This window comes from Taudactylus pleione, unplaced genomic scaffold, assembly GCF_031769625.1.
Source record: "Taudactylus pleione unplaced genomic scaffold, aTauple2 ptg000150l, whole genome shotgun sequence".
NCBI classification, from domain to species: Eukaryota; Metazoa; Chordata; class Amphibia; order Anura; family Myobatrachidae; genus Taudactylus; species Taudactylus pleione.
In genome coordinates this window covers 526238-552364 of record NW_028284552.1, presented here as the reverse complement: position 1 = coordinate 552364, position 26127 = coordinate 526238, and the positions used below count along the sequence as shown (strand labels likewise).

At 43.0% G+C, this 26127-nt stretch overlaps 1 protein-coding gene across 4 annotated transcripts in view; it reads left to right on the top strand.

Moving 5' to 3' along the window:
- The window catches only part of LARS2 (leucyl-tRNA synthetase 2, mitochondrial), a 268441-nt gene extending 243486 nt beyond the window's left edge, over positions 1–24955 (top strand). For 3 of the 4 annotated variants that reach the window (XM_088474260.1, XM_088474261.1, XM_088474258.1), the window contains 3 exons: positions 14409–14520; positions 23104–23231; positions 23526–24954. In XM_088474260.1, coding sequence (XP_088330386.1) covers positions 14409–14520; positions 23104–23231; positions 23526–23705 — 420 coding nt within the window. In that variant the 3' untranslated portion in view covers positions 23706–24954. Of the gene's footprint in view, positions 1–14408; positions 14521–23103; positions 23232–23525 lie in introns of all 4 variants that reach the window. The other variant, XM_088474262.1, reaches the window with a different exon arrangement.
- The last annotated feature ends 1172 nt before the right edge of the window (positions 24956–26127 follow it).

Genomic DNA, 26127 nt, shown 5'->3' with positions numbered 1-26127 from the left:
TACATGGTGCCAGCCTGCTAGGTCCTGTACTGATCAGATCTGCTGCAAGGTAAGTTTGTTTGTAATGTATATGTGACATGTGTGTGTATATATATTTTTGCATGTAAGGTATGTGCAACATCTGTTTGTGTGTATGTATATATGTATGTGTGTATAGCTATATGCGTGTGTGTGTGTATGTATATATGTATGTATGTGTATACACACACATACACATATATAAATAGATATGTTGTGTGTGTATGTATATATATATATGTATATATATATATATATATATATATATATGAAAAATTTAAAAGAAGAGATCTCACTCTGTAACTGAACACAGGCTATCACAAGATTGATACACTAGCTGGCGCTACTCTTTCATTATAGTTGAACACATATTTATTGGACTTTTTGAGCAACAGGCCCCTTAAAGTGCTGCCACTCACATAAACGAGGAGTGTACTTTCCCTATTTATCTAACGTAAAAATCCTGCGTTTGCCTCTGCTTAATATGATATATGCTTACTGATTCTTGAATGCAATTGAGTCTTGGTTGATATTGCACCACTACCCACTGGTGATTGCAGATTGCATTAGTATTTGAAACCTTCTGGTTGGTTTTCCTCAGGATACTCAGAGAGGGTTACAGAAAAAAAACAACATAATGTCTACTGTCAGGAATGGTGGATTAAACCAAATAAATCCTTCAAGATTGTGCTCATCCTATATAATTGTGTTATTTGCCTTGGACGATCATTTATAATCCCAGTGTCCATCAGATTAATAGTAATGGAATAAAGTCCTGTTATCTCATTAAAGGGAAGTATAAGGACTTACATAATTAGGAGTGCTAGGGTGTTCTGAGACAAAATAATGTCTACTTAGGTATGGTCCTCCCAATTTATGAAGACACAATCAATATGTCGAACGGAGCTGTCAGGTAAGGTGATTCCCCGCTTACGGGGAATCACACGTAGCAGTCCTTGCTTCCGGCGCCGGAGACACTCCAGAAGCCGCTGCAGTGAGAGCCCAGAGCATCTGCATCCTCACTAGACCACCGGGGCCTTATCGTCTGATGCCGGGGATCGGCAGCAGGCGCTTCTGCTGCCATGAGGCCAGCGTACCCGGCTGGTTGATGCAGCTTAGGGGAGATAGGCTCTCCTTCGGCAGCTCCTCCCCCGACCCAGACGCAGTTCCTTCAAAGGTTTTTGATCGTCTGGGTCGCTCCTCCTACCTGCCTCGTGTATATGAGACGCTCACAGTCCACTATCGGTGCACTGCTGTAGCTGTTGGTCTTGGGAGGTTTTGGGTCAGTCTCCCTGTATACCTCTCCCATGGGTCAGGTATATAGGGGGAGATTTAATAAAGCTTGGAGAGAGATAAAATTGGAAATAAATAGCACCAACCAGTCAGCTCCTAACTGTCATTTTTCAAACACAGCCTGTAACATGACAGGAGCTGATTGGTTGGTGATATTTATCTCCAATTTTATCTCTCTCCAAGCTTTATTAACTCTCCCCCAAAGTGATCCTACCAAGCATTGTGTTTTGAGTAGTTGATTCAGAGCTCATTGCAACTAAATTGCATATGCATTGTATGTTACTGTTTGCTAGCTGCTGTATTGATACTGCCTTTTATTTCTGACTGTCAGTTATAACTATCACTGTTTTTCGCCTTATCTCTCTGTTCTAGGTGTATGGGTTTTTTTACTTTATACTGTACTTCACATTTACGTGTTGTTTGTGAAGGCTTTCACATTACATTACTTTGCATTGTTACCTTTATAATTGATATGTCAAAAAGTAAAGGGAATCAGGAGGGGGAGGCCCCTGTGCTAGTTTCATATAAATCCTTTTTGGCAGGCTTGTCCTCTCAGGACTTTATAAGGATTGTTTGTGTGCTGTCTGTTATAAAGTGCTACCTCACCAGTCCAGTATACCAGTCCCTGTACAGGAGCCATCTTGGGTGTACTCCTTGTCTCAGGTAATGAAGCAGTTTGTGGATCATATGGCTACTTCCATACTGCCTCCTTGTATAGGGTACCCACGGCATGCTATGTTTGCACCTCCTATACATCCTTCCTGGATGGATGCTTATGCACACTCAAGTCAGTCAACTGTTGCAAGCAGACCTGTAGTCACTAAGGCGCCTGAACGGAAGTTATCTTTTTATCGGTCTGTTCAGCATATGGATTCAGACGCATCATCCCTATATTTTTGCATCATCAAAGGAATCAGATGATGCGCAGGGTTCTTCTTCGGGGTCTAGCTCGGCAGAGGAGGACCAGCCTTCTACAGTGGATGTTCCTTCTTTAGTGAGGGCGGTCAAATCAATCCTAGATATACAGGATGATGAACCAGCTCCTAGTAAGAAGGCTCCAGTGTTTAAACACCAGAAGGTGGTAAAAGCTGAGTTTCCTAAATCCAGCAGCTCACTGAACTTATGGAAGATTCATGGGGTAAACTGGGTAAACTGTTTTATAGGACTAAAAGATTAGCATCGTTGTATCCTTTCCCAGCTACGGAATGTACTAAGGCCCTGATTCAGAGCCGGATGCTCTTTCAGAGCGCTCGCTCTGAATCAGGGAGGTTTTTGGGTTTTTTTTGGAGCCGGCCTCCTGGCTGCTCGCTAAGCTGTGGGTGACCACCCACAACTTTTGCAAGCGGCCAGGTGATGGTCGCAACCATCGGGTTTGCGACGAGACCCTTGTAGTAGGGTCTCGTTCCCGCAAGCCCCAGTGAGCTTCTCGAGTGATGTCAGTAGGACCGCCCTCAAACGGCAGGCGTTCCTCCGTTTGGCCAGCCACCCCCCCCTCTCTGCCTACAAAACTGGGCGAGCTGTCGATCAACATCGACAGCCGCCCCATTTTGTTGCCAACCCCAGAGCGACTGATTTCTCGCTCGCTCCGGGGCTCGCGCACATGGTGCGTGCACACTGCCCGGCCATCGGGAAATCCCTCATACTATGGATGCTCATGTGGCACAGTTAGTCAGGAATGCTACATTGCCTATTCCGTCAGCATCTTCTCCTACAGATAGGAAAATGTAAACTTGTCTTAAGGCAATATTTTCATCATCTGGAGCTATTACTCATCCAGCTATGGCTGGGGCTTGGGTAGCCAAAGCAGTTGAAGAATGGACGGGGTCATTTGAGGTTTCTATACCAGATACTACCAGAAAACAGCTCACATATATCTCCCACATACAGGAAGCAACCTCCTATTTGGGAGGAGCTGCAATAGATGCGGGACTCTAAGCTTCTAAAGCATCAGCAGCCTCAGTGGTGGCTTGTAGGGTCCTTTGGTTAAAGTCCTGGAAATCTGATAGAAGGCTCTGGAATCCTTACCTTTCTATGGAAATATACTTTGTGGGACAGAGTTAGATAAGATAATAGCTACTCTGACAGCTTCAAAATCTGCAGGTCTGCCATCTACGACTATATTAAAGTGTAGGCAGTTTTCTTTCCGGTCCTTTCGTCCCCAGGAACGAGCAAAGGAACAGTCTTCTTCCGGCATTTAGTTTTTGCAGGACAACCCAGGGGTTATTATTCCAATCTATTTTTGGTTCAGAAACCGAATGGGTCTCATGGCACTATTCTAAATCTAAAAACTCTCAACAAGTTTGTCCATGTACCCAAGTTCCGTATGGAAACTCTTCGGTCAATTATTTTGGCAATGGAGCCTGGGGATTTTATGGTTTAACTGGACATTCAGGATGCGTATCTGCATGTGCCTATTACACTGTCCCACCAACAATTTCTACGGTTTGCTGTCCTGCAACAACATTACCAATTTCAGGCACTACCCTTTGGTCTATCAACGGTCCCTCGGTCTTTACCAAAATAATGACGGTTATGACGGCCTACTTCAGGCATCAGGGAATCAGAATACTACCATATCTGGATGACCTTCTGATATTGGCACAGTCTCCAGCTGTTTTACAACACCATCTCCAACTGACCATTGCCTGTCTACAGAAGCACGGCTGGATCATCAATTTGAAGAAATCCTCTCTTTCTCCAACACAGCAGATGGTACATCTAGGGGCACTTCTGGATTCTCAGGCACAAAGGGTATTTCTGCCAGAGGACCTGATTGTGGCCCTGTCATTGCGAATACGCAAATTGCTACACAAGCGAAGGGTATCCATTCTATCAGCGAGGCAGGTCCTGGGGTCAATGGTATCTACCTTCGACATGGTGGGATATGTTCAGTTCCATTCCGGGCCTCTGCAAAAATGTATTCTCTCCAGGTGGAACGGACAGTATCATCTAATAAGGTCCTAGAAGATCCTTCTCACTCCAGTGGTTCGTCTCTCTCTCGTGGGGGCTACAAAAGGATCATCTGGACAAAGGTCGCCCATTCTGGATTCCAAATTGGGTGCTTCTCACCACTGACGCCAGTCTTCGCGGATGTGGGGCAGTGACAGGTCATCACACCTTACAGGGAAGATGGACAAAGTAGGAAAGTCATCTGCCCATAAACATTCTGGATCTTTGAGCAGTATACAAAGCACTCGTCGTGGCACAGGACCTGCTCCAGGGCAGGCCGGTCCAAATCCAGTCCTACAACGCGACCACAGTAGCTCAATCATCAGGGAGGCATGCAATTTCATGCAGCCATGAGGGAAGTGACAAACATTTTGATTTGGGCAGAACGTCATCTTCCGGCGATCTCTCCAATATTCATCCCGGGAGTCCTCAATTGGGAAGCGGACTTCCTAATTTGTCAGGACATACACGCCGGAGAGTAGTCTCTCCACCCGGGGGGTTTTTCAACTGCTGGTGAACAAATGGGGTCTACCAGACATAGACCTCATGGCATCACGTCACAACCACAAAGTCCCCAGGTACTCGTTCAGGACCAGAGATCCCTCAGCAGCCATCGTGGACGCACTAGCAGTAAGATGGGATTTCAAGCTGGCATCTCTCTATCCCTTCTCCCAAGGATTCTCAGGAAATTCAAGCAGGAAGGAGGAACAGTGATACTAGTGGCTCCTGCTTGGCCTCGTGGCTCCTGTCTTTGTCGATGTGGCTCTTGAGTTTTCCATCTTAAGAGCCAAGGTTTTCTACAGCTCTGTGATTCAAACGATGCTTAGGGCACGAAAGCCTTCCTCTGCCCACATCTATTACAGAGTTTGGCATTATTTTGGTCAATGGTGTTCCCACAGAAAATATGACCCTAAGGTGTTCCCCGGGTAATGGCTTTTCTCCAAACTGGATTAGACCTTGGTCTCTGCCTGGCCACTTTGAGAGTGCAGGTTTCTGCACTGTCAGTCTGGTTCCAGAGAAAGATTGCTTCTTTACTAGATGTTAGAATTTTTTTTCAGGGGGTTCAGCATCCTTTTGTCCCACCAGTAGCACCATGGGATTTGTCTTTGGTTCCCAAGGGGCTGCCAGCTACACCATTTGAACCTCTAGACTCTGTAGACTTGAAATGGTTGACAGCGAAGACACTTTATCTTCTAGCTATTTCTTCTGCATGTAGAGTTTCTGACTTGGTAGCACTCTCTCTTGTTGCTCACCATTTTTGATATTTCACCAGGATAGAGCTGTACTTCGTACAAGGGAGGGTTAGCTTCCTAAGGTAGTGTCCCGTTTTCATATGAATGAAGAAATTGTGGTTCCAGCTTTTCAGGCTTCAGATCTTTCTGTGGGTGAAGCCTCCCTGGATGTAGTTCATGCTCTCTGTATCTATGTGGAGCATACAAACTCTTTTAGAAAATAAGATACTCTTTTTGTGTTATATGGTTTTCACAAACCAGGTTTGGCCAGCTAACAAACAGACTCTGGGTAGATGGTTACATATGACTATCTCACTGGTGTACACACAGGCTGATCTCCCTGTTCCAAACACGGTGACTGCACATTCTACTAGGTCTGTAGGGCCATCATGGGCATTTAGTCTTGGTGCCTCTGTTGAGCAATTGTGCAAGGCAGCCACGTAGTCTTCTGTTCACACTTTTCTCAGGTTCTACGACTTTGATACTTTTGCTCTCAGTATGCTTCCTTTGGGTGATGAGTCTCCTTTCTGCTCAGGAGCGTCCCCACCTTTAGGGGAACTGCTTTAGGACATTCTCATGGTATCCCTGTGGAAAATAAGAGTTATGGTAGACTTACCATTGATAATTATTTTTCTTCGAGGTCCATAGGGTCCACAGGGCACCCACCCTGACGCACCTGGCTGCATTGGGTCATTTTTCTTTCGGTCACGGATTCCCTCATCTTGTATGAGAGTGTTTCTGGCGTACGATTGTTCTTAATTCTCCTCTTTCCTTCTCCTGCCTTGAGCTTGGTTACAAAACTAAATGCCTGTGGCCAGGGGCGGGTTATATGTGGAGGAGGATCAGAGACATCCTGGGAGCTGAAAGCTTTAACTGTTTGGTGCCTGGATCACTCCAACCACATTATCCCCTTGGTATCCCTGTGGACCCTATGGACCTTGAAGAAAAAGAGTTATCTTTGGTAAGTCTACCATAACTCTTATTTTTTATTCAAAGGTGAAGATACTTCAACCTTAAAGCATAAAACTTAAAATATAAGTATTAAAATAAGGACAAAAATACTAAAAGCAAAAAATGAAATATTATGAGATAGAAAATAAGAAATGCAGGGGTGAATGGGAAAATAGTAACCTCAAAATAGCTCCAAAGTGTATCGCAGATCTATTGGTCTGATTCCAATGTGGACGGTATTGCCCAGCTGTAGGAAAGCAGCTGTGCAATACCATACAAGTAAAATGCAAATACAACAGGAAGTGTCTCTAGGAAATAGACACCTCCTGCATGCATCTGCATGTGACTGTAGATGCTGCTTCGGATCACCATCACCTGGCTGTCAGAACCCCTCTGCCAGGTCCAGGAAGTCTGCATACAACGTCGCAGACCCTGGGGATTGCCACGCGTACAAAATGGGGGCAACACATCTCTGTTTTGTACAGTGGTCCTGGTCTCTGAACCCCAAACACATGCTGCAGCTAAGTGGGGACTGCAAGCGATCACACAGGACTGATTTTGCACATTCAACACAGGTTCCGAGTGAAGGAAAAAAGCCAAAGTAAAACATCAGCAGTTAAAACCTATGAGCAGGAAGCTATACCCGGCACATGTGAAATAGTGAGTCAGCTAATTAACGGTTGGGTAACAAATGCAGTGGACTCTAGATTCCAGCCCTCTACTAATACATAATCCGCATCACCTGAGATACAGCCCAATGGAGAATATAATCAGCCTGTGTATCCTAGTACAGGTGTTAGGCTAGACAAAAGAAAGCCTGTGAGGCGAGTGTAGGCAGGCTTCTTGAAAAGCTTAGGAGATTTGGTAAGGTTGGGATGGGCACAGGAGCAGGTATCACCTTATTTACTAGGCTATAGGATCAAGGGGAGCTGTAGTAGCTTATAAGGGTACTGGAAGAAGATAGTAGATACCACATCTTCATTTGATACTATAAATAAAAAGTTGCCAGAGGGTGCAGCTAGTTGAGGAAGAGGACATAATTTTACATTAGGGAGATACTTCAAACCTTCTAAAAAAGACAGGTAAGGGAAGGAGCAGGAAGAACAGGACCACTATTTGAATTTTAAACTTGAGCTGGGTACACCTTAGATGATGTATTGAACGATTTTCCAATTTGTGGCAGAGCGGAACGACAAATCGTTCACATCGTGTCGTTTGTCGCATCTTCAGATCTACCTGCAGTGAAGGCCAATCTGAAGATTCAAGGAACAACACCTTGCTTGTGGGTGGTCGTATACCAGATTGGGTTATCATTTGGTTACATTGTGCATTGCCTAGTATACACACAGTCTAATAATGTGTACCCATAACTAGAATTTTTCTGGGTGAACAGCAAAATCGATGTATTAAATACTGGTGGGGCACAAGCTTGTAGCAACGGTTGCCCACCTGTTTCATCATAGGACATTTTGTTCTTATCTTAGAGTTCTAGATTTTAAAATAAAGTATTTATTGAGTTGAGAAGTGAAGATTTAAGCCATGGCATCAATGGTGAGAGGTGGAAAACTACAGAAAATTTAGGGGGCAAAAAAGTTAAATTTAGACCTCTGAGCAAACATAGTAAGTGAACTGGGAAAAACTTTATTTTTGTATTATCAAATAATCCTCTTTAAACAAGGTACATTTTTTTTATGGTATTGTGACTTCAATTGTACTTTATATATTTTTCTGCTTAGTGTTTCTATATCTATTCTGATGTAATTTTTTTCCATAGTTTGAAGCACTTTAATTAAGATCTACGCTAACAAAAATGGTTATTCACAGTGCTCGATTATATTGTTGGCTTAATTTAGAAGCACTTGTTGAAAAGTTGAAAGCAGATAATAGCAAATTATGAGAAGGATTTTGCTTCTATTGTACATTTTCGACACATTTCAGAGGATTTTTTTTTTTTATAAAAGTAGATAATGATTTTGTCTGCAGTTTATAATTGTTACATGGGGGAGGTAGGCGATGAACTATGAAAGATTAGACAACAGACATCTATTAAATGGCATAATGTATCTAGCTTTCACGAGTCTGCTTTTATGTCTGTTTTCATCTTGACTATTATGTACCTCATAAATTAAAGGGCTCTTAATCGTAAAGGGAACGTTGAAAATATGTTGCCTAGTATCCTTGTGGGCTACTCAAGCCCCTGGGAATGTGCATTAATAAGCATTTCATGGGAAATTTAGCCGTGTACTAAACTTTCTCCTTATTATAGTTAATATGTTTATATGAGACAAAGCAGGGGTATAGCAACAAATAATACAGAAAGTTAATGCTATGGGCTAATCCTAAAGCAATTTGTTAACTAACCCTTGGACAATCCAGGCTTTAAAATTCTTTCCAGTACAATAGACAAATAATGATAACAATAAATTGTGATCCATTTATACTGGGGAGGAGCTGATAAGTAACTGATGCTGCATTAAGTGTAGTTAGCTGTGTATCTTGTGGCATGGCCTGGAGTAGGATGGCGTAGGAAGCACCTTGCCAGCTCTCCCGCTTAAATCCTGTTATTATCCTGCTTATTTGGTTGTTTCTTCACCAGACTGTTTGCCATATTGCGGTACCATCTCCTTTCTACCTCGGGCTCTGAGGTGGGCTCTCTGACGGGTGTTTTGCTGCCTATTTCCCGGATTTCTCAGTGGCTGGGTCCACTCTCACACTGGATCTTGGTATTCCTGTCTTCGATTCCCACAGCTGCCTCGTGGGATAGCACTTACCTGGGGGCTCTGATTCCAGCTACCTGCCTTTTCTCCAGTTCCCGTCCATCTGCTGCAGGATCTAGGGCATGCTGGACACGGATCACCACCATTTTGCAGTTCTAGTCTTACCTGGCTGTTGCTCGGATCTTCCTTCTGGTCCAGTGCTCCTTGGGCTGTGATTTATTTCACCGGTAGTCTTTATTTGCTTCAGCGGAGATCATGTCGCTTGTTGGGATCCCCCTGCCGGCTTCGTTTGTGATTAGTGCTCTTTAGTCCATCATTGTGCATCACTACTTTGATATTTTTCTACATCCTCTTTTGTATGTGTTCTTTTATTTCATGCTATGTCTGACTATTGCTTTGTGCAATTGTAGGTGGTTGAAACTCCACTTTTTCCCTTTTTGTGCAGGGGAGCTGGGCCATGTTTCATTTATGGTCATTTAGTTAGTAGACCTGTCATCAATGCTATGTATCCATTCCATCCATAATTTGGGTTGGGGGTGAAGGGTGTAGTTTGTGGGTTAAATATTTTGGTATCCAGGTATTGCCCTGGTTAGGATTAGGTTGTGGGGGGGGGGCTGTAATTTGGGTGCATTTAAATGTAGTGGCAAGTTATTTCTGTCAGCTGACCATTTAGATGTGTGTTACTCATGCTCTGCCTTTATTTTGGTTTTACACCACGTGGACCTGAATAGCGCCTTCAGGTACTCATTAAAATATCCATATAGGTTTTGGGACGTTTACATATCCTTGCTATGCATATCATGCTATTCTGTGTTTCTTTATATTTGATGATTTATTTGTTAATTTGGCTTCCATACTACTTTACAATAGTTATGGCATATATGAATAATAGCAAACGTTTATATTTGTATGGGTGTAGTTCTTTAAAATTTTCAATAACTATTACGCAATTTAAAAAAAGTGTAGTTAGCTGTGAAAACATTCCCTTTTATTCTATCACCCCCTCAACATGCTCCTTTTATGCTGTCACCCCCTCAACATGCTCCTTTTATGCTATGAGAACCATACATATAAATGAACGGTAATAATAATATGTGCATTGGTCATTGCTGTGATGGAATACATACGTTTTTTTATTTGATGTACATGCTGTCAATAGTCAATATGTCGACAACATAATATCGACAAGACAATGCCGACAGGTATGTAGTTGGCACCTCGGCGGTAGCGATGTCGGCGCTCAGAATAGCGGCAGCGGAATCCCACTGTAGTAGTAAAAAAGAGACATGCTAACAGATTTTAATGTTTGTTAAAAACACCTCTCACCCCTACATAACTCCCTTTACATTGACTATATTTATGCTGAGTTTGAACAGCAATATAAAAGTCACAGCTTCCATGTAAATTGTGTAGTCATAGATTTGAAACTACTTCTGATACTGTATTGGAATTTTCACTGCCATTTGGACCCACAAGGGACACAAGACAGCAGTTTGGATTACTGTAGTTACCTTTTGGTGTAGGGGATGCACATCTCATATTGTCTGTCTATACAGCCAGCTGCCACTGCTAGCTTATCTGTAGAGCCGCTCTGTCTGCTCCCCTAGGGGTTGGCTACATGATCATCAACTATTTCTAGTGTTGTAGTGTGTGATGGGGGAATAGGGAGTGCTCGCAACTTAGAGGAGCTCTGGTTCACTCCACTATGCGGTGATGCTGGGTGCTTGCAGTGCTCTGGAGGCTTGTCTGCACATTGTAAGGAGATGTAAGGAGATGGGAAGCCTAGTGGGCCATATTTTGCCCACGCCTGTTCGAAATAGTTCTTGCGAGGCTTGCATCAAGTGACAAAAGCTCTAAGTACTTTGTAAGCTAAAATTCTCTGCATACTCGGACTTAATTTAAAGCAGGGCAGAAGAGGGAGACTGTGAAATTCTATGGGTTTATAAGCCATTTAAAGATGGTTTTCGCAAGCATCCTTTTTACACGTCGAATGTAAGCCCTACGTCTCTGGGTCTGTTTTACCAACATGTATCTGGGATTGCCAAACGTGGAGTGTGGACATATTGTGATATATTCAAATATATATATATTACAAGAGAGGGCAAAAAAAAAAAAAAAAAGAAATCTTTTCTGGCTGCCAGTTAGATATGCCTGCTCTGACTTCTCTGGAATCTCCCTTGTGCCAGCGTTCTGATGTAATTCATTTTTACTTTTGACACCTTTTTTTTTTATTAATTTCCATTAAAAAAAACTCTGCTGTGGAGAGCTTTTTTTCAATTTCATTTTTAATTATTTCAGCTGACACTACTAATTAAAACTCCAGAAATGTGGGTTGTTTCTTTTTCCTTAACAAATGTGTTTCTTTTGTAAGTAAAGAGCTCATTGCATCGTAGTAATAGCACCCCCTTGTGTACATATGCCATTTTTTGGGGAATAGTGAACTGTATTGTACAGTACATCTATGTCTTTAGCATCACACAGCATTATGCAGGTGACTTAGTCTACAGTAACTCTGAACACCTACAGTGTCCAGGATCATTGTCAATATAGACAATAAACATGATCTACAATGGAAGTGTATTAATGGTCTGTTCGTAATCATCAACAGTAGCAGGATTTTTAAGTGTCATCCATCTTAACAAAACTGCTATTGTGCCTTTTCCATAAGCGCCTACACTACTATAGAGCACTGATATGAGGCATGCAATAGCACGTCAGGCACAGTCCACCATTATATGATCTACACAAATGTCACCATGTATAGTGTTTTATTATATATAACTATAGGGTTCACTGAATTGCACCGGAGCAAGCTACATTCGCTATGGATATGGATACTGGAGTGCCGTGGCAGGAACTTGGATGGATATATAAAAAATATATATATATATATATATATATATATATATTGTGCCCCATGTAGGTAGGCAAAAGTAGGGTTTTAAAAAAAATTTTTAGGGTCTATTTTGAATTTATATTTTAATGTTACCGGTAATTAGACCTAGCTATATTGTGGAATAAGCTATGATGATGGCTGCAAACCATAGTACTATCATTCTTTTTTCCCATAGAGATGGATGGTTCAACAATATGTGAGAAGAGACTTTGTTCAGATTGAATGAGTGTTGTCTGGTTTCTATGTAATCTCCAGGTGTATAATAAATCAATTAAGGTTCGCAAAGGACGTCAATCACAAAGACTCTTTTTATTACAAAACGTGGATTCCATTAAACAATGGCAGAGCCTGTAGTGCCTAGGAATACACAGCGCATACCACCTGTCACTGCACATGACTAATGTTGGGTACACACGGTGATCATCAGCTATAACGATTTCACTGAACGATCTCCCTTTAAAAACCCTAGTGTGCTGGATGAACGATATTGTTCATCTACCCACAAAAAAAACACCAACGACCCACAATCAACGATCGCGGATCCCTATGGAGAGACAACTATATCGTCCAGGTTGGCCTACATGCATGGACGATGGTTGATATCGTTATCGTCCAGTTGGAGCGTGCATCGTTAGTCGTTCATTGCATACACATGGAACGATATATCGTTGAACGATATCATCATCGTTCATATCGTTGAAATATATTATTCCGTGTGTAGGCAGCTTTAGTAGCTTTTATGTCAGCGATGCCATATCACACACTTGTCACAGGACTTTGTGTTCTCAGTGCTGGGAATATAATTTCCTGACCAGACTACATCACAGCTGCCATGTATTAATGTATGCAAATATAAATGTAATTTAAAGATGTAAAAATGATTTTTAATTTATTAAATAATTAAATTGAATGCAAAATAGCCCAATGCGGACTGGAGGGGGATGAGAGGTGGGGGTTGCAGTTTAGGAGTACAGTGTTTAGAAGCCAGATGAAAAGACAACAGGGGAGATGTATCAAGTCTTGGGGAGAGAAAAAGTGGAGAAGTTACCCAAAGCAAGTAGTAATTTCATAGACAGCAGTGGCGAAACTAGCGGCGGTGCAGCCGGTGGCTTGCATCGGGGGGGTCCACTGTGGTGCAGGGGCCCATAGCCGCCGCTGCACCTGCCGCTAGTGTCCCCCGGGCCCCACAAGTGTAGTGCAGACCACAGTGAGAGCAGTCAGCACTACACAGTAACAAACACACAGCCGCCAGCGGTGGCTGTGTGTTTGTTATAGCAGCCATTGAGAGCCAGACAAACTCTCAGTGGCTGCTGCGTCCACAGAGGGAGCCGGCTGGAGCTCACTCATGAGCTCTGCCTTCCGGCTTCCCCCGCAATGGGTGATGGGGATATGTCATGACATCTCTCCCATAGTGCAGAAGAGTGTGCCAGGAGGAGCAGACAGCGGCAGGAGCGGGGATTCAGGTAAGTTGTGGTTTTGTGTGTGTATGTGAGGGGGCACGGGAACTGACACTGGCACAGCATGGGGGGGCGCTATTGGGGGCACTGTATAGGGGGGGTGGTCGCTACTTGGGGCACTGTATAGGGGGGGCCGCTACTGGGGGCACTGTATGGGGGGGTGGCGATTACTGGGGGCACTGCATAGGGGGGACTACTACTGGGGCAATGCAGAGGGGGGACTTCTACTGGGGGCAATGCAGAGGGGGGACTTCTACTGGGGGCACTGTATAAGGGGCACTGCATGGGGGGACCACTTCTGAGGGCACTGCATAGGGGGACCACTACTGGGGGCACTGTATATGGGGCACTGCACAGGGGGACCACTACTGAGGGCACTGCATAGGGGGGCCCAAAGCATATTCTTGCACCTGGGCCCACCACTCTCTAGTTCGGCCACTGATAGGCAGTACTAAATAAATGACCTTTAGAAGCTGATTAGTTGCTAGACTTGATACATCTCCCCCAATAATATATAACCATGGATTGCTTTCTAAAAATAAAGCAAAAACTAATTGTTACGTAAAAGTTCACACTTCCAAAATGCTGCTAGAAATCATACATTTCCATTGCTTCTTTTTGCTCTTATGTCTCTTTGTATATAAGTTGTTTTTAGAACGTTAGGTAATATAACGCTTGCTGTGCTGTTTGTCTTCTGTAAAAGAAAATATTGCATAGGTAATCAGTCTGCTTTATATGGCTTTTTCTTGGTGCTAATTGTTCCACTTTTGTGTTGACCAATATTTGTGTCATGTAAACTGGTTGTCTACAAATGGTGTAGCTGTCACCTGTAACCTCTGCTGCTGTTTGTGAGATCACGTGACTTATAAATACACCTTTCTGTCTTGTCTCTCAGCATCCACCTTTACGTGTTGTTCAGCACAGCAGAGAATTTGAAGACGCACTAGCAAGTCTCATCATTATGACGTCACCCATGGCCCCGCACTTGGCATCAGAGTTATGGAAAGGTAAAGCTTGTGTCTAAATGTTTTGTTTCTTTAAATGATATACAGTACTGTGGGGCAAATTCATAGCCCAGAACTCTTTTTTATATTTTTAATTATTACTAATAATGGACCAGTTGCTATAGGTATATGATTTGTACCTATAAAATATTTACTTAAATACTTTTGTCTCACTGCTGTTATTGACGAAAACTGTTGTACTCAGTGCAGTGTGTTAGAGGTCAGCACTTAGGACCTCATTCAGAGGCGGTCGTAAGAAGCGATCGCTCTCTCTGATTGAGGGCGGGCGTTTTTTTTTTTCTTGGTGCGGCCTCCTGGTTGCAAGCTAAGCTGTGGGTTACCACCCACAGCTTAGCTAACGACCAGGGTGATGGTCGCGATGGGCTTGCAACCAGACCCTAAGGTTGGGTCTGGGCACTCATAAGCCCCAGGGAGCTTTATGCTCTGATGGAGCAGGAAGCTCCCCACTGACATCACTGATGATGTCAGTGTGGCCGCCCACAAAGCGGTAGGCGTTCCTTAAGGAATGCCTCCATTTTGGAAACCACCCCCCCGGCCCGCCTACAAAAAGGGGCGAGCTGTCGATCAACATCGACAGCCGCCCCTTTTGTAGCGAGCTCCGGAGCGAGAGAGTCTCTCTCTCGCTCTGGAGCTTGCGCACGCGCAGTGCGGCTGCTGCGCGCGCAGGGCTACACATCGGCCCGATTGCGAGCACATCGGTGCTTGCGACCGGGTCTGAATGACCCCCTTAGTCCCTTCTACTGACATATTTGTTCATCTAGCCACATGTCAACCTGGGCAACCAGCACATGGCCTGTTCATGAGGCTACAGCATTGGAAAGGGAGAGGGCTGTTACCCGGCTACAATCTTTGTCAAACTGTATTAAACTGTATCAGAGTGTGTGCTGTCTTCCCACTATATGTCATTAGCTGAAACTCACAAAATGTGATAAATGCAGATTCTAGAATGCAGCTAACAGAGTTATATATCTTAGGGGCCTATTTATCAAGTAATAATTGCGGGTTATTCCCAAAAATAGCCTTGTTTGGGGGACATCTGCAGAATATAAATGACCTGGAAAGGGCTATACATGCGTGGTCAGCAGACAGCACATGCACAGAATGGCCTCGGCTCACACAATATAGACGTGAATATATTGCTTTTGTTATCATTTCACTTCTGCATTTATCCCCTGTATCTGTATGTGATTTTTAGTAGATTTGGGCAAATGTGAATTTCTTATTGTGTGAATAGTGGCGATAAGAAATTCTAACTATCGGGTCTGAAACCCGGTAATAAGTAAATATATGCCCATTAGTGCTCTCCCATTCCTCCATAACTCCAAACTGCACAAGCTCAGCCAAGCACCATTGGGAAGATGCAGACATGTCCAGTAACATGCTATTCACATTTTTCAAACATTGATTTTAAACATGACATTGACATTCCCTTTGACTTAATAAAGAAAGAAAAAGAGAAAAGAAAGAGCTAGTAATTTATATTTAATGGTCAAATATAAAATAAAATCACAAATAAAATAGTAACATAAAAACAATGTATGCTAACATGATACTCTAAAAAGTCCCAGCACAGGAATTGGTTTGCTTCTCCGATCTATTGATAGTCAGTTTTATGTATCATAAGGATTAGAAATTGTTTGGTTAAAGTGAAGAACACTCTATTCATTCACTTAATAATATTTTAATGTCCCATCCTGGCCAGGAAAAATAGATTATTATAAGTATACTGTTTTCATTCAGCAGAAAAGGGTTAGTATGATTATTGTAACCTCCTAAACCTAACCTCCCTCTTCCCGCACCCTAAACCTAACCCTCTCCCTAGTGCCTAACCGTAACCCCAGTACTTACCTTCGGGATACCGGCGGTAGGGATGCCCGCGCCGGTAATCTGACTAGTGTCGGGATTTCGGCGTCAGCATTCTGACTGCTGGAATCCCAGCGGTCGGGATATTGACCGCATTCTGGGCCTGATTCAGAGCCGGACGCTCTGACCAGAGCGCTCACTCTGAATCAGGGCCCTCCTACATGTAAATGGAGCGGCCTCTTGGACGCTCGCATAGCTGTGGGTGACCTCCCACAGCTATAGCGAGCGTCCATGATGATGGTCGCGATGGTCAAGACCATCGCGACCATCGGGCTTGCGACGGAGACCCTGTGGTAGGGTCTCGCTGCCGCAAGCCCTGGAGTGATTTTGGCTCTGATCACTACTGATGTCAGTGGGGCCGGCTTCAGACGGTAGGCGTTCCCATGGGAACGCCTCCGTCTGGCAGCCACGCCCCCGGCATGCCCACCAAAGGGGGCATGCTGTCAGTCAACATCGTCAGCACGCCGCCTTTGGTGCGAGACCCGGAGCGACGGCTACCCCGTCGCTAGCCGGGTCTCGCACATGCGCACGACAGAGCTCCCTCCGTCGTGCGCATGCACAGTAGGGCACCATCGACCCGCTTGCGAGTTTCCTGCGCTCGCGAGCGGGTCTGAATCAGGCCCTCTGTACACACCTGCTACAGCTCATGTACTCTATGGATGGCTACTGGCTTTGACAAAGCATTGATACCTGCACAAAGGCAGATTATCTCCCTCTCGTTTCTTCCTTGATCTTCAGAAGGAAGAAGCCCTCAAGAAGCCTAAGGTATCCTTACTTCCGCTGGTGAAATTCTCTGGTCCAAAGGCAACCGAGGGCCCCAGCTCCCAGGCTTCCATCAGTACCACTCTGTTTGTGGCCACTTCTGGTCCCTTCCTGGGGGTTGCCTACAATCTTATATTGGACTTTGGGTTAGACCCTGAATCTGAAGCCCCACTTATTGTTAAAACTATGTCAGGTGCTTTCAGCCTTCAAGATGGAATTCTGTAATGACTTTAAAGCTTCCGCCCAGGAGGTTAAATCTGACTTTTCTACCATTGTGAGCCGTACTGATGACCTGAAACACAAATTGTATTAGCTGGTCACATCACAATGATTTGATCTCTGTGTCTGACCAACTGCAAGCTGAGATGGAGGTACTTCAGGAAAAATTGCTGATCGGTGCATGCGCAGGATCTGTACTGCGCATGTGCTGCGACAACAATTGCAGTACAGTGATTGACATGCTGCGGCTATTTGGGGCTGAGGAATGGTGGCAACGGCCAGCATCCCAAATAACATGGCTGTCGGCCCACTTTTCTGGGTGTGCCAAGGCCAGTGTCTGCTTTTTCCAACGCAGCTTCACTGGCCCTGGCAACGTGGAAACACTGGCTATCCCGAGTAACCTGAGGGTTACTTTGATGGCCAATGTTCACACAAGTAATCTGATGGCTGTATCCTGATGTAACAACAGATCACAGAAGCGGGTAAAAGATGCCTCCTGGGGCATTAGCATGTTATTGCACAGCCACTGCATACAAAGTCACATACAACGCTAATCAGGCCCTTACAGTACAAAACATTGCAGAACATGGACAAGGTTTATAAACATTGCTGCAGCAGTCATAATACCCAAATACGCAGCAGGGCGGCAGAACCCAAAGGTTTGGTGCTGTGGGGAGCAATGGGGAGGAAATGATGGCATAAGTGAGGGAAGCAGAAGCACATGAGGGATGATGGGCCCAGCTTGTGAGAGCTTGCAGTCTAAATATAGATAAATATTACATTTCCTGTGTGTTCCCTTTTCCCATGCCCCTCCCGTTTTCTTTTCTGTACACATAAGTTTGATATATTTCTCAATATAAACTATTGATGATTTAAAAAAAAAACCTTCATATAGGTGTTTGTGTTTTGAAAGTAGTCTGTGTTCAGTCTTTAATGAATGCTGCCATGGTGATCTGTCAGAGTGAGCGACATTGTGTGTTGTATGTTCTCAGAGCAAAGGGAGATGCTCTATTTCTCTTAGTTATAAAATATATGTTGTTTTTTTGTTTGTTTTTTAAAAGTCTGCTGTGACATTATATGCTGGTGATATTAACTACAAGAAGTGTAATTGGTGCTTGTGCCAATGTACAATAGTCCACAGAAATGCTAAATCCTCTGTCTGTGATAGTTGTATATTCATGCACTTCCTTCATTTTCAGATGTCTGTTGTAATTACATTGCCTAAATTCAAGCAGGCACCAAAAGGTCTATGGAGAGAGGGGGAGGACATAGGCACCTGCTAGTGCAGTGAATAAAATAATAATATAAGCTGTAATGTTTAAGTATAATGTATAACAAATTTAAAACATCTGAAATACAATCTGTATATAGCGCAAAACTTGTTTCTTTGGGTCCATTCAAATTTAAACTCACAACCTGCTTATCTGCACTTCTCAGTTACAAGTATTTCTTCCAGTGCACTAAATGAGATGCCATAGTGTAATAAGGCTTTATAGCAATGTCTGAGATAGGTACAGTAACAGTGTAAAGTGCCTTCGTACCAGATAATATATAATCATAGGCTTATCTGATGTAATGGAGTCTTTGTTGTCCTCACTTTCACAGCATTCCTCAGGATTCTCAGATGAAAACAAATGATACAAGGCAGCAGCATCCTAATGCAACATTTATATAGCAACAATTTATTAGATCAAAGTAAAGTAATGCATGTATATCAAAGTAAAAACAATGGGTCCATGTGTTGTTTTATTGTATAGAAAGTCTGTTCAGCTTACTTTGTTTTTACACCAACCCGTTTCCTTAAAACTTCATCAGGGGGATAATAACAACATCCATGTTAAGTATCTGCTATATATACACAGTAATTGCAAAAAAATGATATGACCGAGCATGATTGCACATGCATCCGTGTCATTCTAATTCTACTGCGCATAGAGCCTGATATAGAGAAGCACGCTAATGCCACCGCTGCTGTGTATTTGTACATAGTGGCTGTGTGAAAATATGCAAATGCTGCAGCTGTCGGGATTTGTGTTGAAACACCCACAAATCTAAGCAATTGTGTATACAGTCTCAGCATGGTTACTCAGAATGGCCGCCGGATCTGAGACATTGGAGTAGTTGCAACTGCATACCATATCGCAGTCTGCAACACACACCCAAAATGGTGGCGAAGCGCCTGTGTTTTTGTCAACACTTCTCTGTTACCTACCACAAATGCTCCCTGATGCACACTGTGGCCAAATCCTTGCTGCGACCGCCGTCAGTAATGAAATTTTACATGTGTAATGCGAATCAGATGCATGCGTAGATAACCGATCATTGCTAAACTGCGTAAACATCAGCATTGCATCCATCTCTGAATCAGGCCCGTAGTCCATTATAAGCACCAGAGAGCAGAACTTACTACCAGCTAGTCCCAATCTCTAAGCACGTGTACAGCTGTATATTTGTAATCTTATTGTGTGAAACACATTACATAGGGCAAGCATCCATCTGTGATGTTATCTATGGAGGCCACATCACCTGCTCAATACGAAGGTACATCAGGATCTCCAAGAGCGGCTATATAAGAGAAAGTATGATATTAGTACACTCCAAAAAATCTACTCAAGTAAATACATACATTATACATTACAGGCTATAGATCTAGAGCGGCCATATTCATGTGGACCCTATAAAAAATTGATATCGCCCATTTTTCTAGGTGTACATTGTACCCATATAAACACATATAGAATAAATAAGTTAAATACCCAAAATGTGACTAATATTTTCAAAATAAAATGTGTGCCCCTGTACCAAAAATAGAGAGATGTGCTGGTCTGAATTACACATAGCCTCCTTTAAAAGTAATATTTCTCCGCCAGGCTTAATCCGGATGGTGCCAAGCTCTAATTGGGGTAATAGCTCAAATTAAAATATTGGCAATCATAGTGTAATATGTATTACACCAAAATATTTAGAGAATAGGTATCACACATACAATAAAATAATTTAAAACCGTTTATTTGAACCACAAAATTGTTGGAAATTATCACCCAGGCCATTTCAGATCGGAAAATATGATAACTCCTGGTCCTACACTATTGATACCCACAATGTCACCATAGGATTCTAGATAAGATGACAGTTTACAACTTACTCAACGCATTTCATATTTAGCAGTTACTATATCAATTTGACTTCCTCCTGGAAGAAAGTCTAAACTATATCTTGTATACATATCCAGGGGCCACTTCTCTCTGCTCATCCTCCTGGACCTCTCTGCAGCCTTCGACACCGTGGTCATACTCTCCTCCTCCGCACCCTTCAGACCTTTGGCATCTCTAACACCATCCATGCCTGGTTCACCTCTTACCTCACCAACCGCTCCTTCTCAGTGTCTGCCTCTGGCTCCACTTCCCCCCCTTCCATCCTTCCCATTGGTGTCCCGCAGGGTTCTGTCCTGGGCCCGCTGCTCTTCTCCCTGTACACCTCTACACTAGGAGAACTCATCCGCTCCTTTGGCCTCCAATAACACCTCTGTGCCGATGACACGCAACTATACATCTCCTCTCCTGAGCTCTCCCCTTCTGTCCTCTCTCAGGTATCCAGCTGCCTTTCTGCCATCTCTTCCTGGATGTCCGAGCGCTCTCTGAAGCTCAACATGGACAAAACCAAACTCATCATCTTTCCCCCTAATAGAGTCTCAACTCCATCCAATCTCGCTATCACTGTTGACAACACCATCATCTCCCCTGTATCCCAACTTCGCTGTTTGGGTGTCACCCTTGACTCCACTCTCTCCTTCACCCCCCACATTCAATCTCTGGCACAATCCTGTCGGTTCCAGCTACGCAACATCGCTCGCATTAGGCCTTTCCTCTCCCAGAATGCTACCAAACTGATTATTCATTCATTAATCATTTCTCGGCTTGACTACTGCAACCTTCTCCTTACTGGCCTCCCACATTGCCATCTTGTCCCCCTCCAGTCTGTTCTCAATGCTGCAGCTAGACTTATCTTCCTCTCCCGCCATTCCACTTCTGCTGCTCCTGCCTCTGCCAAAACCTTCACTGGCTCCCATTCCCCTACAGAATCCTCTTCAAACTCCTCACCTTCACATACAAAGCCCTCTCTAACTCTACTGCTCCCTACAGCTCCAACCTCATCTCCTTACACACTCCCTCCCGCTCACTCCGGTCTGCCAATGACTGTTACCTCTCCTCCATCCTGGTTACTTCATCTCATGCTCGTGTCCAAGATTTTGCCCGTGCATCCCCCCTCCACTCTAATGAGCTTCCTCGCTCAATCAGGCTCTCCCCGACCCTGCAGCGCTTCAAACGTGCACTGAAAACCCACCTGTTCATCAAAGCATACCCTTCCACCACATAACCATGTTACCAGGTCTCTGTCCCTCCCGCCTCAGCCATCTCTACCTTGCTTACTTCCTGCACTCAGGTCCCCCTCTACACACTCATGTCATCTGTCTGTCTCCCCTAGATTGTAAGCTCCTAGGAGCAGGGTCCTCCTTCCCACTGTTTCACAGCCTTCTTCTCTAGCACTTCTATGACAGCCTTCACCTTCAGAGCTGTACTGTGTATGGAGAATTGATTTGCTAATTGTTACTTGTGTTCTGTTTATATTTTGGTTACTGTATTCTAATGTAATGTTCTGTGTACCCTTTACTGTATGTATGGCGCTGCGGACCACTTGTGGCGCCCTATAAATAAAATGTAATAATAATACATAGAAAATCTAAACTGTACCTTGTATGAATAGTTTGCAAATAGCTTCCTAATGAGTGCTCTCTTTTGTAGGTGGGCCAGTGAGTTATGAAAGCAAATTATTTGACTAGATTAAAGCCCAATATTTTAATGTGACAGAATGATTTGTTAGGAGGGCTTCCAAATATTTAAATTTGTGTAATTAATATATCTCCACACAGGGAGGTTTTAACCTCAAAAGCGATGAAGAATCAAAAGCTGTGAAGCAAAAATGGTTTTGACAAACTTTAATATTTTATGGTGCATACACACGGTCAGATATGTCAGATGAACGATTGGACGATTTTCTACTGTATTAAAATGAATGGAAATCGTCCAACACTGACTGCAAACTAGGGATGTGCAGGCTCGGATAGGTTCGAGTTTGCACGTGGAGTTCGGATTTTTCCCTCCAAAAAAACGGAACTCAGAAAGAGGCAAAACGTCATCTTGCACGGACGAACATCATCATTCCTGGACTTTTGACCAGGAATGATGATGTTCGTCCATGCAAGATGACGTTTTGCCTCTTTCTGAGTTCCGTTTTTTTGGAGGGAAAAATCCGAACTCCACGTGCAAACTCGAACCTATCCGAGCCTGCACATCCCTACTGCAAACACATCAGATGTCAGATATCGCTATCTGACAAACGGGAACGCTCATCGTTCACTGTTGCCCACATGTCAAATTTTTCTTTCAGATATGAACGATTTTTAAAATCGTTATCGTTCAGATCTGAAGAAAAATCTGACCGTGTGTATGCACCATAACTGTGCGATTTAGCATTTCCTCTGCACCTCCTGGCCTTAACTAAAATCTGTAATTTCTCTCAACTTGTATCGTTTCATCAATATTCAAGCATGAGGTGATCACTCCTAGGTCTGCTGTGCATGTGCTTCTGCGATCATTTCTTTTGTGTGTGATACAAATACTTCTCTGATACTGTATGTATTAATTTGCTTATTGTTTCTAGGCGTGGGACAGGTGCAGCATAAGCTGTGCACCCAGTATAACTGGAACAAGGATGTCCTCCAGCAAGCCTGGCCCACAGTTGACCCTGAATATTTTTCTCAACCTGACACAGTGGAGGTGTCTGTAATGGTAAGAGCGCAATACCCCTCTGTTGTACGACCGGTTAAATGTGGGAACATATCAGGCCTGATTTAGCCAGGTCACATTGATTCTAGATTGACCACTCTTTTCTGGTACCAGAAATTGGGGCTTTCCAAAACAAGCATTTTATAAATGGCGTCTCAGTACTTTTATCAAATAAATGAAAACAACTCAAATATTTCTCACTGTATTAAATGGTTTCGATATATTTTGTAAATAGAAGTAAGTTGCACATGAGGATCAAGTACAGTCCCTAACATTTACTGTGATCTGTTTTTGCAGATTAATAATAAAGTCTGTGGGACGGTCAGCCTTCCCTTTTCTGTATCCCAGGACGCTGAGAAGGTACAAGCCCTGGTCCTGCAGAGTGAATTGGGCACGACACACCTGCAGGGACGCACTATCAAGAGGGCGATCCTTTCTCCAAGAACCGCTCTCATCAACTTCCTTTTGCAGCAGTAATGTTTCACACATTAAAAGACTTGAAGAAATACAATGTTTGTGTTTATAACGTTCTTATTGACCCCAGCTTTCCGTATGTGGAAGAATTGTATGTAAATCAGATTATTGCAGAAATGACTGTGTACTTTTCAATGCATACATGGTATGAATCTTATGAATCTTAGAACTTATTTACTTAATTTTATTTATTTATTTACTTTGTATTCAAAGTACACGAGGACGACGACCCACAATTATTTGTGTTTCAGTTACTATCTGTCATATGCATAGAGGGGTCTGGAAATGTACAAATGCTGCTTGGTTTGTCTCTGATTTCTGTTATTTCCTGCAGTTTTAAAAGCTTTCAAGGGGCATAAGAGGTGCTCACGTTGCTTTTGCTTGTCGTTTATTCCTTCTTTCTTTTGTCAAAAAGTGTAAAAAAATTATTTTTTTATTTATTTTTTCTTTACATAGCAAAAGTTAACTGCACTGTTGTAGTGCCGGGAACTGAATTTACTTACATTTATATTTTATTGACATGAAAAAATGTCATGTTATAAAGCCATAAATGCCATAAAACTATTTTGGTCCATAGGGGAACATCGATTAAAGTAAATGTGACATTTAGAGAAGATGCTCCAGTTGCTGACCTGCCACCTTTTCAAGATCTCCTTGATGTCTCCTATAGTCTATGTAAATGAGTTGGTTGAAGCAAAATGATGCAGAGTAATGCAAAATCACACAGTGCACAATTCTTCCACAGTTGCCATAAATGCCCCTAAATAATTTAGACTCCCACAATCAAAAATAATTTGCAGTCATGTACATCATGATTCACAATTCAACACGATTCAGGCAGGCATTGATAATTAATTTAAACATTTAGGGGGGGATTCTATTAGCCACAATAAGCCGCTTTTTCGTGAAAAACAGCTTATTGTGTGAATAAATACTTATTACGCAATCCTAATAACCGCTGTTTTTGTGGGTGTGAATTCTCCATACCATTACCACTGTTTTTGTGGGTGTGAATTCTCCATACCATTACCACTGTGTTTGTGGGTGTGAATTTTCCATACCATTTTTCACAAATTAGTTATAACCACCTCCTGAGCAGATAAAAAGTTGGTGAAAATCCCAAGTTTAAGATAAAAGTGCCGGGACTTGGTTCAGAACCACTGGGGACACCCTCCTTAATGACTAATTAGGTAAAAAATAAATGTAATTAGCTTAATTTAGCCAATAATGACATGTTGTTTTGAGGTGATAAAGTGCAGGAAAATGGGCTCATTGATGTGGGACAGGTATATGGGGGTGCTATATGAATGAGACAGGTGTTTTTAAAATTGCAGATGAGGCGTATTGTAAAGTTTTTTTGTTTTTTTTTAAAGTGTCTTTTAATGAAACAAATATATAGTCATATGCATCCCTAATTTAGGAATAACATTTATATTGCAAACAAATTGATTTCTATCATTATTTGACTGTATTAGAAAAATGCATATAACAGCAATTTTACACAATTTAATTACCCCAAATACTTTTATTAGGGCCACTAATACACTTCTGTACTGTTATTCTATATCACTTTGCCTTTATTTGGGGTACAGGCAGATTTCCCCATTTTCACTAATACTTACAGCTGGAAACAACAGCAAGAATTATCGCACGAATGCCGCATTGCAACTTTTGCAATTGAATTGCGAAAGAAACGGGAGCGCACATAGATGCGATAAGCAAATTTAGCGTGCGATAACTTAATGCGCGAAAACTTATTGCTTTATCGCAGCAAATTGAATTCCCCCCTTAGTAATGTGTTTCTTCAAAGAAAATGTCCCATCTGCAATATTTATTTATGCAACAAAATTCTCTCCCTAAGCAAATTACAGAGGTCTAATTTACCAAATCTCCTTTGGTTGTACATTTTGGGTGCAGATTGAGTTATTATTTAAAATAAGTGGACACTTGTTGAAGAAAAAAAAGCTAATAATAATAAGGGTCTAATAAAAGTCTGTGAACTGACAGGCTTTTAAATAAGCTATTGTTTACAGGGGATATCTTTTCTTCAGAGACCATTCATATTGTTGACTTTGTACAGTGTGTATTAACATGGGAGTTTGCACCCTCTGAAAACAAAGCTTACTGTAAGTGCAAATGTAAGCAGAGGATGTAGTCAGCATCACGGCGTGTTGGATGCCTACGGCTGAAATACCAGCGCCAAAATCCTGACCGCCGGCATCCCGAAGGTAAGTATCGGGCATTAGGGGGAAGGCGCAGGGTTATGGTTAGGCATTAGGAGGAGGGTTAGGGTTAGGAATTAGAGTGGAGGGTTAGGTTTAGGGTGCGTGGAGGGGGAGGTTAGGTTTAGGCACCGGGGAGGGAGTGTTAGGGTGTGGGGAGGGGGCGGTTGGGTTTAAGCACTAGGCAGGGCACCCTGTGCCGG